Genomic DNA, 15,402 nt, shown 5'->3' on the forward strand with positions numbered 1-15,402 from the left:
TAAAAAAGGACCGCGAAAATTACAGAAGAAATGACCAAGTTCTCCACAGAGTGAAGGTATATTTTTAAATCACTGACTAGATGAAGATCTACAATGATGGGGAGCTTTAGAGGGGAAAAACTGTAAGGGAAGACAGAGACTGGAATGCTTCGGACAAACAACCGAGGACGCCGTGTCTAAGTACTACTCTTGAGATAAAGAGACAGACACAGGAGAGCAGGGCGAAGCGGGACACATCAAACCAGTTTGAAGACTTACGAAATAAAGAAGTATGTATTACAAGACAAACTGAAAGAATAAAATAAGCGGTTAAAACAGAGAGATTGGTTTACGGAGGCATAGCCGTTTTCCTCCCGGTCAGTATGCTAAATGATATTGGCACGAAATAACCTCTGAGACGCCATGCACTGTACAGCGTCCAGTGTGCACGTGCCCTTCGCTTCGGAAGTCAGAGGTCATCAGTAAACATAGAATTATCGCTGGGTCGACACAGCTGTCAGATAGTCGGTCGTGGCTAGGCAGCTGTTAGGTCCAGGCGTCTTCAACACTAGCAGTATAGCAGCCATGAACACCACAGCCTCCGTATTAGTCCTTTTATTGGCGCTGGGGTCTCTGGTGGATGCTGAGAAAGGTACAGTAGACATTGCTAAAGTAGTGTGTAGATAATGCATACATCAACACACCTTTCATACTGTCTCTTGCGCTGAATGTTGCCTCCTACTGCTTCACAACGTATCACAATCTTCCATGGGGAGAAAGTTCAGTTCACATCTACATTCATACTCCGGAAGCCACCTTAGGGCTGTCGTGGAAGGGCAGTTCGTATAGCACTATCATTCTAACCCAACCCCCTCCTCACCCTCCTCCCCCCTTTCCACCTTCATTTTCCTGTGCTACTCGCGTACGACTAACTCACCAGATAAGCTTCAATTTCTGTTATTTTCGTGTCGCGATAATTTCGCCACATGCATGTGGGGCGGAAGTAATTTGTTGCCAGCCTCTTCTGGGAACATATACTCCCGGAATTTTAACAATAAATCTTTCAGTCATGGACAGGAGTCTCTTGCAGCGTCTACTAGTGGAACATGATGTGAACATCCTTAGTGCTACCCCACTTACTACTTGTCAACCATATCCTGTTTAACCCACCCACAATAAACCAAAAAATTCACAGCCTCGGTCGTAGGAGATCTGAAAGAATTCATTACAGCAAATCGATTTTTGTCACTGTGTGACCATCTTCAGTGCTACAAAACTATTGGCCATAAAATCAGATATGAAGACCGTATTATGTCACAGTACCCAATTTTTGCAAACAACCCATTACACTGCATATATTTCATTAAAAAGAACCAATTAAAAACGTAATCACTGTAACCCGAGAAATCAATAATATAAATAATACAAAAATATAGCAATACTAGAAATTACACTCTCAGTTGTACGGAGCTTTGCTGCACGCTATTGTAAGCCGCTAGCTCAGTTCAAAATTTGTTTATTAGCTGCTATGTTCTTCTGTATTGACGCCCTGTTGAAGTGGCAATATGTGTTTTTATTGCGTTAAACTTCAAGACTTAATTTTTTGTATGTACTGTATGTTATAATTGTAATATATTCGACGTGAGGTATGCCTACGTTACATAATACGGTCTTCATGTCTACTTTCATGTCTTATAACATCACCGAAGATGGTCACAGAGCGGCTGAAATCGATTTGCTGTATCAAATGATTTCAGACCTCTTACGATGGAGGCTGACATTTTCTTTACAGTACTAATATTGCCGTCGCTGAACACGTGGTTCCCAGTGGAATCTAACGTCAAGGAGGTTTTTCTTATACATCACAGAGCACGTCACATTTCACGAACTAGCTTCGACAGTGTAAGGAGATAATTAGAAAGTGGATTTTACACATGCGAGCAATTTAGTGGGCCTGAACTACAAATTAATACTTTGAAACACAAACGTATTGGCGCGTTCTTCTTTTTCGACGCTGTTTCGTATAACATTTTTATTGTGTGGTGGTAATTCCTGGATTCTTCTTCTTTGGAGAAGTTATGTACGATATTAATTTTTTACTTCAGCAGAGACCAAACGTGGTTAGTCAATGAGTAGCAACTGCTTTGTGTTCACATATCTACGAGGGCGCTTCAAATAGTAAGATATAAATTATTACAGCTGGCGGACTATGTTTTATTGAATGCTGCACCACACTTCAAAGTGACACAGACACATTACACTATTTTTTGTCATTGCCATCAAGCCTCTGTAAATAATGGACAGAAAGTTCTGCCAATCGTTCAGGTCCTCGACATAGAAATCCGTTCCTTGGTCAACAGAGCCATTCGAGAACCGCTGTGTGGGCGACCTCATGGTTGGAAAATCTCTTCCCACCACCTATTCTTTCAGCTTGCAGGAAGGATGGAAATCCCCTGATGAATAATGTGGAATTCCCTATCAGCAACACAGATTTATGCGCAGCCTTGGCAACATTTCACAACGGCTAGAGGCTACTTTGCCTTTTATAGATACAGCGCCTGTATTTCACCCAAAGAGGGCCAAAATTTCAGGCTGAATCTGTGTGCAATTTAGGCGTTTTGCCCACACGAACTGTACTGTCCCGCGTTCTTCAACTCTTCCGGTTGCCACGCCGTTTCAGTGGTCTGAGGTGAAACGACATGAGTAAGTTACTTTCTAAAGTCCATAAAGTACATGTTGCACCGCAATAGTGTTTGGTGGCACCGTAATGACTCCAAACATAATGAGTATGCCAAACTGAAGTTTCTCTCCAAGTAACTGGAATGCATACACACCAGTTGTCATCAGAAACACTACATCTGTGGAATAAAACGTCGTTTTTAATTTTGTGATGCCGTAAAATTTATTAAGGTGGGTTTTGTGTAAGGAGAGTTTCTATTTTATGCCGCCTTGGCTCTGCATCTTGCAGTGTAGCCAGCTCTTTACACATACCAAAACAATATTGTCTGTGCTGTGTGTCTTTCGTTAGTAAAATTCTGTAGTCAGTTATCTGTCCTGTTAAATCCGAAAGATCAGTCAGTCATTGCGGTAGACACGACAAAGCGTCAGCCACAACATTAGTCTTACATTTTATACACATTTTGTCGAAACTGTATTCCTGTATGAAAGCTGTCCACCTCGTAATCTTAGGATGTAGTAGCCAACAGGTCAACAAAAAGCTCAGAATGTGGTGATCACAAAATACCTAACGTGCTATAACTGAACTTCTTAAATGCCCATATTATGGCCAGAGCTTGTAACTGAGTAGCACTCTGAAAGGGTTCTCCTAGCAAAACTAATTGTATTAACTTCTGTCCTTTTCAGACGTTTGAAATGGACATGCACCAATTCACAAAAACGATGCGCCAGTGGCAACGCAAAATTCTACGTTCATGTCAACATGACATAGGATTTCAGAATTAGCTAAAGCATTCTTTACAGCGTTGAAATCTATTTGATATTTTACTGACCATTTTCATCGGACATTCTTTTTTAATAGTCTCAATAGTGGTGGACTGTTAAGCGGTTGTCCAGGAAAAAACGATGAAAAAACGAACAATGGTCAAGAAAAGCTTCCAAATGCCGTTTTGTGTACGGAGCTGAAAAATTTTTCACTGTACTTATCAGGATCAGGACTTATTCCTGAAGGAGATACCACATGCCCCAAAAATTTTATTTTCTCACGACCAAACTTTGACTTCTGCAAGTTAAATGAGACTCCAGCCTGTGAAAATTCACGAAATGTTCCTGTATAACAGCTAAAATCAAGAGATAATCAACATATAGTGTTACTTTGTCTAGGAGATCTGGTCCGAGAACAGTATCTAGTGCCATAGTTAATAAACCAGAAATTACGCTAAGTCCAAATGGCAAAACAGAAAACTGATAACTTCTGCCAGCATAGACAAAAGCTGTGTATTTCCTAGACTCATCTAACAATAAGACCTGCCAACAGGAGCAGGAGACATCTAGCCTTGTCAAGTCATGTACTACATGAAATTCCAGTAATTGCTCTTCTAGATTTTCTGGTTATTTGCAGACTGTTATAATTATTTCATTGATACCAGGCACATCCAGAATGAGACTTACTTGGCTATTATGTTTATTCACCGCTAATAATGGACTGCAGTATTGTGAATGTTATGATTCAATTACTTTTCACTGAACATTTGACCATATTTCTCGAACAGGAGCGTCTCGTTTCATTCACGGAATGAGGTAAGATTTATAGCACAATTTGTCCTATGGAATCATGTCCACATCTATTTCTTACGCCAGGTTTCGCCTCAACAACATGTAAGTATTTCAAAAGTATGTTTCTTAAATCTAATTACAGTTGTGTATCCAGATAAGAAGATTCTATTGTCTTATCTTGTAAATAAGCTATTTTATTCTCATTTTTACCATGATGAGTTGAGAAACAATCTTGTAGAACACTCTTGACCTTTAAAACTTTTACTTTATTCCCCTGGTAGTACATATCATGCACCATTGCTGATTGTATTAAATGTGCTTTGATAACCTTGCCCTCGATTCGTAAGTAGAACTGTAGAACTTACCCAAATAAAAGTCTAATTTTACAGAAAAACTCCATACCCAGCAAGCAGTCGACAACAAGCCTTTTTGCAATCAGTAACAGGAAAACACCTCTCCATTTCCAACGACGACATTTACTTTTGTCTGCGATTTGATAGGTTGCAACCTATTACCTAGAGCTCTCACAATTTTGTACCAGCTAGATTGGTACTTTGTCTACTACTTTAATCTTTTTTTAAACAAGTTATGTGGTAAAACCTCAATAGAGGACAAGTGTCTATATTTTTGTAGGAATTTTTCCCACTATGGCAGATACCGAAGCTAGCATTAAACCCCATGATTTCTTACTGCGCAGAAGCTGATCCAAAGTAAACTTACCTCTAATATCGGTACCGTCATCATACCTTAAGAGATTGACATGGTTGCCTTGAGAGCCCATACATCATGATACGTCTGCCATCACAGGGCTTAATCAGGTCGAAATTAGTTTGATTAAGCTTCTGTGGAGATAGCTGGTGGTGCTTCATTGGTGACTTCCTCAATCTTTAGCAAATGACTTTGATTTTGCCAACTGCTATCAGGCGCACCCTGCTGTATACATCTATTTTGCTGGTAAGTATTGTCTTCACTTCCTTGTCTCTGGGCTTCATTAACTGAATTCCAGAAACTGCTATCGTTCTTTCTGGAATTTTGTCTGCCTGTTCCCCTGGTACCCGGCGTCTTGCAAGCTATTTTTAAACCTTCCTCTGTAACTATTATCCGAATACCGTACCTGTGCCACTATGCAGCATACATCACACTTGGGTGACGTAGAAGGTGACATCACAGGAGCACCACAGTGCTCTTTAAGATTACCCGTGTTATATCCTGCGCGCATGGCTGACCTCAATGCAGCGTGCTAGTCTGGCCGATATGGTTTCAGTTATAGACATTCATATCCTCGTCAATAAGACCAGTAGAATCTAGAACAGACATAAAAATGTTCTAAATCCTCTTCTGGTACGTGTCCAAGGTTCTCACGAATATCGAAGTAGAAGTTTGGCTTCAGAATTCTTAAAACATGTTTGTGAGAAATCGGTTCGTCCTATTAACAAGTTTTGTTTAAATATTTCTCACAGTACCTGCGAAGAATATCCTGGAGTTTAGCACTGTCTGTGTCAAAAGGATCTCCACGGCCTTCTGTGTAGTCTGTGGTAAAACGGATGTTTTGATGCTCAGTCTAAGACAGCGGTAACACTCCTCTGGAAGCTAGTATAAACACGATTCTACGCGGAATATTTTTCTGTGGTATAAAGACTTTGACTTGTCTATGATTGAGCAGATTATCCTCAAGCAAAACAGATTAGAGTGAGATGCAGCTATTACCACATATGGTACGTGAACTACCGACTGGTTATTATACTTTGTGTCTTTATTGTACGTTGTACTATTTGTTGCAGTAGGACCGGTGTAATAATCGCATACTTTATAGACTGTCGTTAGTGTACATGGAACCACGCACCTGACTGTAGACAATTCCTGTTATGCGGTCGTGATTTGAGCAACTACTTGGTCACGCCATTCTAGCAGAACTTTGTTTAAACTAGCTTTTATTTGTTGAGATTAGGATTTTATCGATTTTCCAGCATTGTCTAATTCGGACATAGCGGCTGTGACCGTTTCTTCTACGACTCGCTATAGTCCTGAATTTATCTCTCATACTTTTGCAAAAACGATTGAGGAAAATCATTCACAATGTGTTTGCACTGTTCACGGAATTGTTTTTGAGCCTTCACGCTTTATTCTTCAATGAAAGTATCGACTTTTTTTTATAACTGCACAAGGGCATATTTTAATTGTTTTTCTTCTTTATATTATGTCCGTCGATCTTCCAGAAGGCCTTGACAAGCATTCATCATTTGGTAGAATATCTTACTGTAATGACAATATGTTGAAATTAGCAATCAGTTACTTTTTGCTACTAGGCTGTTTTTTTTTTCAAATAAGTAGACTGTGTCGCAATTCTTTGTACTGGTTTCGTAATTCTTTGGATTGGTTTTGTAATCATTTCGATTGATTCTCTAATTAGGTGATTATGTCGCCTCAAAATTTTCTAATAATAGAGCAATGAGGTCATTTGGTTGACCGGTTGTTTGCATTTTCGTTTCACGTGAAGTATTGCCAACATGAATACTTACTTCAAGTGAAACCTATCATCCAATTTATGAATTACACTACGCGAAAGATCACCTAAATTAGTATCATTTTCAGACAACGAATTATTTGTCGTACTATGAGGATTAGTTTCAGAGCACGTTTACACTCAGGTTCCGAAACTCGTGTGTGTTCAACTTCCGAGTTAGCAGACTAGTTCTCTTCAAAGTTAATATCTTCCTATGTAGTCATTTTAGGAATCTTACCTAATTTTACCATAACATTAATGTAAATCAAAAATATTTTTGCAAAAATTTTTAATGAATACGATCTGAAAAACATCTACTAGGTAAAATATCCAGCTCAGGAATGCCATGACAGATAAAAAGTTACGTAGACAGTCATCTTGTGACTTACATTCCTGTAATCTCATTGATAGTGCCAAGCGTTATTAAATGACTTGGATGAAAATTTCAGTACAACGTTTTTAATTTTTTTTTTTCTGATTGGTTTGATGCGGCCTGCCACGAATTCCTCTCCAACGCCTACCTCCGTTACAGAGTACCACTCACACCCTATGACCTCAGTTATTTGCTGCATGTATTTCACTCTTTGTTTACCTCCAGAGTTTTTACGCCCTACGCGTCATATGTTAACAGGTGTCCTAAAATCCTGCCCCTTCTTCTTGACAATGTTTCCCATACATTCCTTTTTCTGGAGAACCTCCTCTCTCTTAACCTTATCAGTCCACCCAATTTTCAACATTCTTCTGTAGCACCACATCTCAAATGCTTCGCTTCTCTTCTTTTCCGGTTTTCTCTCAGTCTATGTTTCCTTACCATACAACACTGTTCTACAGTCGTACGTTCTCAGAAATTTCTTCTTCCAATTAAGACCTATGTTTGATCAGCAGACTTCTCTCGGTCAGGAGTGCCCTTCTCGTCACTGATAGTCGGTTTTTTTGTCCTCCTTTCTCTGTCCGTCGTGGACTGTTTTGCTGCCTAGGTAGCAGAAGCCCTTAACTTCTCCTACGTTGTGATAAAAAATCCTGATGTTAAGTTTCTCGCTTTTCTCATTTCTGATATTTCTCATTACTTCCGTCTTTCTTTGATTTACTCTCAATTCATATCCTGCACTCATTAGACTTTTCATTCCATTTAGCAGATCCTGAAAATAGCAATATCGTCACCGAATCTTATCACTGTTATTCTTCTACAATGAACGTTAATTCCACTCTTGAAATTTGCTTTTGTTTCCGTCATTGCTTCTTCGATCTATAGATTGAACAATAGAAGTGAAAGACTACATCCCTCTCTTACAATCTTTTCAATCCGAGCACTTCGTTCTTGGTCTTCCACTCTTATTGTTCCCTCTTGGCTCTTGTACGTTATAACCTCCCTACAGAAAAAAATAATAAATAATATGAATAATATTCTAATTTAGTGTAACCTCAAAACAGAAAAATTCCTAAACTTCTCAACAGTAAAAATTATAATTATGTCGTTCACATTCAGTGTAACGTCCCAACAAAAAAATAAATTCAGTAACCTGGTAATAATACAATGTATCTAACCTCTCAATTAAATTGTCGCTCACTTATAACTTTTCAATAATTGACTGTGAATTTAACCTGGTAAATTTTGGACGTCAGCAGTGCTGCATCATGGCCCTGAAAGATCATTCTGAATAAAAAAAGAAAAATTCTTACCTCAATGAAGTCGCCGGATAACGCATATATATCTGCTCTTACAATAATTTTTTCTGGTACAACCCTGTGTAATGCTGGCCGATAGATTTGTCATTTATGAAAAGAAACAACTGATTTTTCTTTTGCAATAATCGGGATGATCATGGATTGGAGAAATTAGTAAATTCTTTAAATTGAAATGAATGGTTGTTAAAAGTTACTTTTTATGAGAAAGATTATTATTAGGACATTTTTTAAAACATTTACGAGGGACTTGAGATAACAATACTACATATGCGCGAGGCTGCTTTTACCTTATACAATAATGCTCAGGCTCCGGCATCACTGCACCACGACCTGCCCAGCCAACACGATACACCAGACCAGACTGCTCACAAGCAACAACTTACTCCTACAGCTACACAGTTCCTACTGCAGTCAACACTGCTCTCTGGTCTGAGATTCTCTTATACCTTACATATCGCAGGCAGTGCGTGAGCAATATATCGAAATTACATCTGCTCGGACCTCTTACATAACCCTCCACTGGGGGAGGGGGGGGGGCAAAAATTTGGCAGCGATGGTGAGTCAATTGGACTTGCCATGAGCAACAAATTTTTCTAAAATCTATTTAGTTATTAAGTCTACAGTCACAGATTATATACACTATTGATAAGTGCAGAACATATTAAGTAATGAAATAGAGTACACACGCACTGAGTACAGAATATATCAAGAAATTACAAAAAGTATACGCAATGAGTACAAAAGATATTAAAAAATGACAAAGTGCACACGCACTGTATAAGCCTTTACCAATTTTTACGTAATATCATGGAGTGAAATAAAGTGCACATGCACTGAATACAAAATATATTAACAAATTACATAAAGTGCACATGCACTGTAGAAGTCTTTAGCATTTTTACAACATATCATGAAGTGAAAAGAAGTGCACACGCACTGAGTACAAAATATATTAACCAACGACATAAAGTGCACACGCACTGTAGAAGTCTTTAGCATATTTAGAACGACTGATCATATTAACAATTGAAATGAAGTGCACATGCACTGTAAAAATCTTTAGCATTTTACAAGAACTAGGAAAGGAATGGGAAGGATTACATCATGGGTGTATCACAGTAGGTTGCACGTAGTTGCACCGAAAGTCCATATCTTTCTACAGAAGCACAACACCAAGTGAGACAATCTGAAGTTCTCTTCCCTGAAGTATTTATCAATGTAGCCAAGACACTGAAATGTTGTATTAATATTCAATGTTATCATTTTGGTAGTACATTAGGTACACTAAACAGTAGTACCATAACAACATCACCATCGTTCAAGGTGGTGGACAGCTTGGTATGTCAACACCACATTCTTGTAGAATCCATACTCTTTCACCAACGTAGAATTAATGCAAAAACCAAATATAGTGCTCCATGATCACGAGGATGGACAGGACAAACGGATATTGCAGTAATTTCTGGTAATTTGGTCAGAAGGTGAAGGACATTAAGTCTTATGCTAGTCATCATTGAGAATTACACTAGTCTGTCAACCGATTTGAGTAATTACTGGCATTCTTTGGCTATTTACACACCATTTAAGTAGTATGTATGGAGTATTACAGAACATTATTCATAAGTCATCTCAATATAGTAATTATTGGCACTCATTGGCCAGTTACAAAGCATTGTTTCATGCATTATTCAGAAGTCATCATTCAAAATGAGTTAATTATTGGCATAGCATTTATACATAATTCATCTAGTTATAGTAATCATTGGCATTCATTGGCCAGTTACTAAACATGTAGCAAGTATTGAATATTACAAAACACTATTCATAACTCATCTGATTGCGGTAATTATTGGCACTCATTGGCCAGTTACAAAGTATTCATATAGTTTTACAAAACTTTATTCAGATTTATTCAGAAGTCATCATTCAAAACAAGAGTTAATTATTGGCATAGCATTTATAGAGTATAACAATAATATTATTTACAGAAATTATTGGCATAGCATTTATGCATTATTACGAAACATCATTCAGTATTACCCAGAACTCATCATTCAAGTGGCATAGGACATATTTAAAATGTAACACACTGTAACTATTACTCAAGGTCTGTGGTCCCATAATACATTGATATAATGGATTCAATACAACAGAGAAATTTGTATTACATTTACATTTGTGTTAGCAATGCATTGCGTTGGGATTGATAATTGCTGAGGGCATGAAAATATATGCTTTTGACTTATTGCTGGAAATAAGGATTAATAACGTCATTCGTCATGAGTCAGCTGTAACAAGGTTATGAAACAAGTAGAGTATATGTGATCACATTCATGAATGATACACACAAATGGATAAAAAAAATGCAAGTACTAGAACAGGTTTAATGACTAACTGCTTATAGCACATTAATTTCATGAATAGCTTCTCCTGGAAAAAATACAAAATGGATTATTGAGCTGAAAGAAGAAACGCATATTATGCTGAAAAGTAGTGAACTTCAAATTAACAGGTAATGAAACGTGTACTTAATATGTATGTACTCTAGCTGTCTTTCCCAAAACATTCAGTCATTATACCATGCGAAATAAGACATACTGTGAAAAGGAACTGCAACAAATACTTAAATAACTACATAGCATTTCTTAACTGATAGTAAATATATAAACTTCATCATTCTCATCTGCAAAGAAAAACTTCATTATTCATATTACCATAACTTCATCACTATCATAACCTGCAAAGAAAAACTTTATTATTCATATTACCATATTCTTCATATAACTATTCATCATCATTTATTATCATCTGCAAAAAAGGACACTTCATTATTCATTACTCATTTTTCCATTTACTTCATACGACTATTCATACTATAAAGTTTCTTATTTCTAGCATATTTCATCACTTAAACTAAGATGTGTAGTTCTGTCTGACAGCCTGCATCAATCGCCTCGTATTCTGAAAGAAAAATAATTAGTCAAGACTGCTATCATACGATGTGTATAGTATATTCTGGTTAATGCTTGTTAATTCTGATCCATTTACTCTTCATGACAAGATATTGCATTTTCTTTCGTTCATTCCGAAGGTGAAATTCCCATTTCATAGTAATCCACTGTGGTTTGTTTAATTTATTTCTTTTACACGTTATTGCTTTCTGAAAATGATGAATAAGGATTAATATCTTGCATTTAAATCATATACTCATTAGATAAAAACTTGTTTCTAGTGATACAATAAGCATACAACATAGCATGACAGAAAACGTATTATGTCAAAAACATAGACAGTTTTGAAGTGCAAAAAATGTATACACAGTATCATAATGCAGTAGCAAAAAAATGTAGAATAGTTAAGACATTGAGATATCATAAGAAAAAAATGTCAAAGTCAACGGGTGTTTGTTATATCTTAGAGATTACATAGCGCATACAGACAAAAATTCTACTTTCGATAGGAAAACAATCATACATACATAAAAAATGAAAAATGTGCACGGTCTGATATATAACGACAAGAAAAGCGACTTGTTAACCTTACCAAGCCGGACCCTTGCCAAGAAAAAATATGATAATCATCAGTAAATAGTCACATAGATAGAATTGCATAAGTGGTCATAAAATATGAAAGTTTATCTGGAAAAATGTGCACGGTCTGATGTGTAACGACAAGAAAAGCGATCTGCTATCCTTACCTTGCCGGGCACTTGCCAAGAAAAAAATATGAGAATCATAAGTAAGTGTTCATATAAATATAATTGCATAAGTGCTCATATAAAATTAAAGGAAATGGCATTACAGTGTGATAAATCATAAAGTATATTCATTCAGTACAGGGTTTAATATTGGGGACATGGTGAATGCCTTTACTTTCTCTGGTTCGACGAGATGTAGGAACGGATACTAATTCTGTAATTTTGTTGGGTGGTTCAACATTTTTCAATATAACAGTCGGAGATAGCATAGTAGATTCATTTGGTATGGAGTTGATTACGTCCTGGAATGAGAGTATGTGTGTGTCCCAATCGATATGTTTTTTATGGCAGTATATTCTACATAGTTTACCGATTTCTTTCATTAGACGTTCACAAGGGTTCGAAGAAGCGTGATACTTGGATATATAGATCGGGCAAATGTTCCTTGCTCGTAACATACGGGTCCATATTGCAGATCGAAATTGTGGTCCATTGTCGGAAATTACTTTCAATACATGCCCTACATGAAATAGAAAATGTTTTACAAATGCATTCGAAACAGATTTAGATAACCTTTGCGTAACAGAGTGAAGGTAACAAATTTCGAAGTGAGTTCAACAGCGACAAAGATGTAGCAAAAACCTCTATTAGATCTGGGAATCGGACCAAAAATGTCTACAGCGGCCATGTGTCTCAATTTAACGGGTACAATGGGATGTAACGGAGGAATATGTGAAGTCGTGTCTGATTTAGCTTTCTGGCAGATTTTACATGACGCTAAAACTCGTCGTATACGTTTCTCCATGTTGGCAAATTACAGTTCTGTCTCAGTATAAGAAAACATTTCCTGGTTCCATAATGTGCGTAACTTAAATGAGTATACCAAATTAATTTGTTAACAAGCTCGTCAGGAATACATAATAGCCAATTGTTGCTGTCAGGGTGAGAGCGGCGAAACAGAATGTTATTGCGTACAGTGTAATGGTTTCTGATAGTAACATTATTCTTATCTTGCCAAAGGCGTTTAATTTATTTCCATACATTGTCTTTGCTCTGCTCCTGTGCTATGTCTCGTAATGATTACGAAATAAATTTTCGAATGCAACTTGTTGAATATACACGACGCTAAAATTTGCTTGGCAGAAGTTGGTTGCGATGTCTTGCTGATTGTTGCTGAGAGAAATGGATAGTGCGTCTGCTACATTTTGTGTACCGGGAATGTGAACAATTGTAAAATTATATTCCTGTAAATAAAGTTTCCATCTGCTTAATCTGTCATGTGAAAATTTTGCGGAAAGTAAAAACTGTATAGCTCTATGATCTGTGTAAACGTTAGTATGTCTTCCATAAAGAAAATGCCTAAATCTCGTAAATGCCCATACAACACATAATGTTTCAAGTTCTGTGACGGAATAATTGCGTTCAGCAGGTGACAGAATGCGACTTGCAAAGGCGATGTTTTTAATTACTGTATTACCGTCTTCTTCAATTTCCTGAAAAATGTGTACGCCTAAAGCTGTGTTAGAACTGTCGGTGGCAATGGAAAAATTTGTAGTAAGATCTAGGCGTGATAAAAGGGGTGCATTCAACAAGGCATGTTTGAAATTAACAAATTGAGACTGTGCTTGGCTATCCCAGGACCAAATAGCGTTTTTACCCGTCAATTGGCATAATCTAGGGATGTCTAAAGCAGAGTAATGAATAAATTTACGGAATAAGCCCAGAAAGCTGCGCAGTTATTTCTTCGTCGTTGGAACAGTAATGTCACGTAAAGTTTGAAGTTTTTCCGGGTCAGGCGCAATGCCTTCTGCTGATATTACATGTCGAAGAAATTTTATGGAAGTTTTACCAAAGTGCGATTTGCTAAGATTAATTGTGAGTCCTTGTGCACGAAAAGTTTGTAACAGTTGTCCAAGAATCAGATTGTGTTCAGACCAGTTAGCTTCTGCAATAAGAATGTCGTCTACATGCATTGTGATTCTGTCTTTAAGTTCTGTCGGAAGTATACTATTCAAACCGCGAATAAATGCTGCTGAAGAAATAGTTAAACCGAAGGGTAATTTACAAAATTGGTAACAGTCACCAAAACAGAGAAAAGCTGTGTACTTTCTGCAGTTCGGATGGAGCTGAATTTGCCAAAATCCCGACTTCAAATCCAATGTGGAATAAATAGCAGTACCATGAAATTTCTGTAGAAGTTGTGGGCGATCTGTTTCATTAATAATAATATCTTTGATGTGGCGCGAATCAAGTACGAGCCGAAGTGAGCCATCCCTTTTCTTAGCAATATGGAGCGGGTTTATGTACTGACCAACTGCCGGTTCAATAATTCCTTGGTCAAGTATAGCTTGCAATTCTTTCGTAACTTGTTCTCTGTGAATATACGGATTGGGATAATGTTTGGCTTTAAACGTGTCGTGCTGTTTAACTTGAAATTCATACATAAATCCGGACATAGTACCAGGGATGTTGTCAAAAACTGGAGCTTGCTGTAAAAGAATATTGCATAGTTGAGTACGTTCGTTGTCTGTATTTACACTGCTTTGTTTTACTTTATCAGAAATCATTTGCATAACGTCATAGTCGGCTTCGTCGTGTATTGTAGTTGCGTATGTACGTATCTGTGAACAATGTGGAATGACACTCTATATTACGCGATGTTGAAATGACCTCTGTCCGATTAATTGTTTCTTCTTCTGCAGATAAAGCGTGCTGAAATTCTAATACCTGTTGTACATTCTCATCCTTTAACATTAAACAGGATTTTTGAAAGTCAATAACTGCGTCATGTAGTACCAAAAAACTCGTACCTAAAATAACGTCTGTTGTCAATAAGGGAACAATCCAAAAATTTGAGTGGAACGTATGACCTGCAATACAAAATGATAAGTGTCTGTAATTTTACATCTACTCCTTTACTAGATACTGCTCCTTTTACTTTAGTTTTGCCTAATGGTAACGTAGGATAGGTATTCTCTTCGTTACATTCGTTGAAAGTTTCCTCATTTATAACTGACATAGGTGATCCAGAATCGATTACTGCTGAAAATTTGGATGATCCAATCTTCAATGACAGGGTGGGAAATGGTTTTTTGAATAACTGGTTTTTCCTGCAAAAGAGTCTCTCGGATGTCGTCAAAAGTAATAACATTTTCGTGAACAACATTCTACGTGTCAAAAGCATTGCTTACGTTGCTGAAAGATTCAGTCTGTACTGTACCTAGTCAAATTCTTTCTGACGTGTTGTTATTTGCGCGAGGATGCTGTGGCATTTCGACTATTTGTACTGTTCTGTTATTTCTTC

General features: G+C 37.3%; 1 protein-coding gene across 2 annotated transcripts in view; it reads left to right on the forward strand.

The window, feature by feature from the left end:
- Positions 1-474: 474 nt before the first annotated feature.
- Positions 475-15,402, forward strand: part of LOC126203132 (protease inhibitors-like) — an 87,216-nt gene continuing 72,288 nt past the window's right edge. Inside the window, exon 1 of one of the 2 annotated variants that reach the window (XM_049937379.1) lies at positions 475-631. In XM_049937379.1, the coding sequence (XP_049793336.1) occupies positions 565-631 (67 nt within the window). In that variant the 5' untranslated portion in view covers positions 475-564. The remainder of the gene's footprint in view (positions 632-15,402) is intronic. The other variant, XM_049937380.1, reaches the window with a different exon arrangement.

This window comes from Schistocerca nitens, chromosome 9 (assembly GCF_023898315.1).
Source record: "Schistocerca nitens isolate TAMUIC-IGC-003100 chromosome 9, iqSchNite1.1, whole genome shotgun sequence".
NCBI classification, from domain to species: Eukaryota; Metazoa; Arthropoda; class Insecta; order Orthoptera; family Acrididae; genus Schistocerca; species Schistocerca nitens.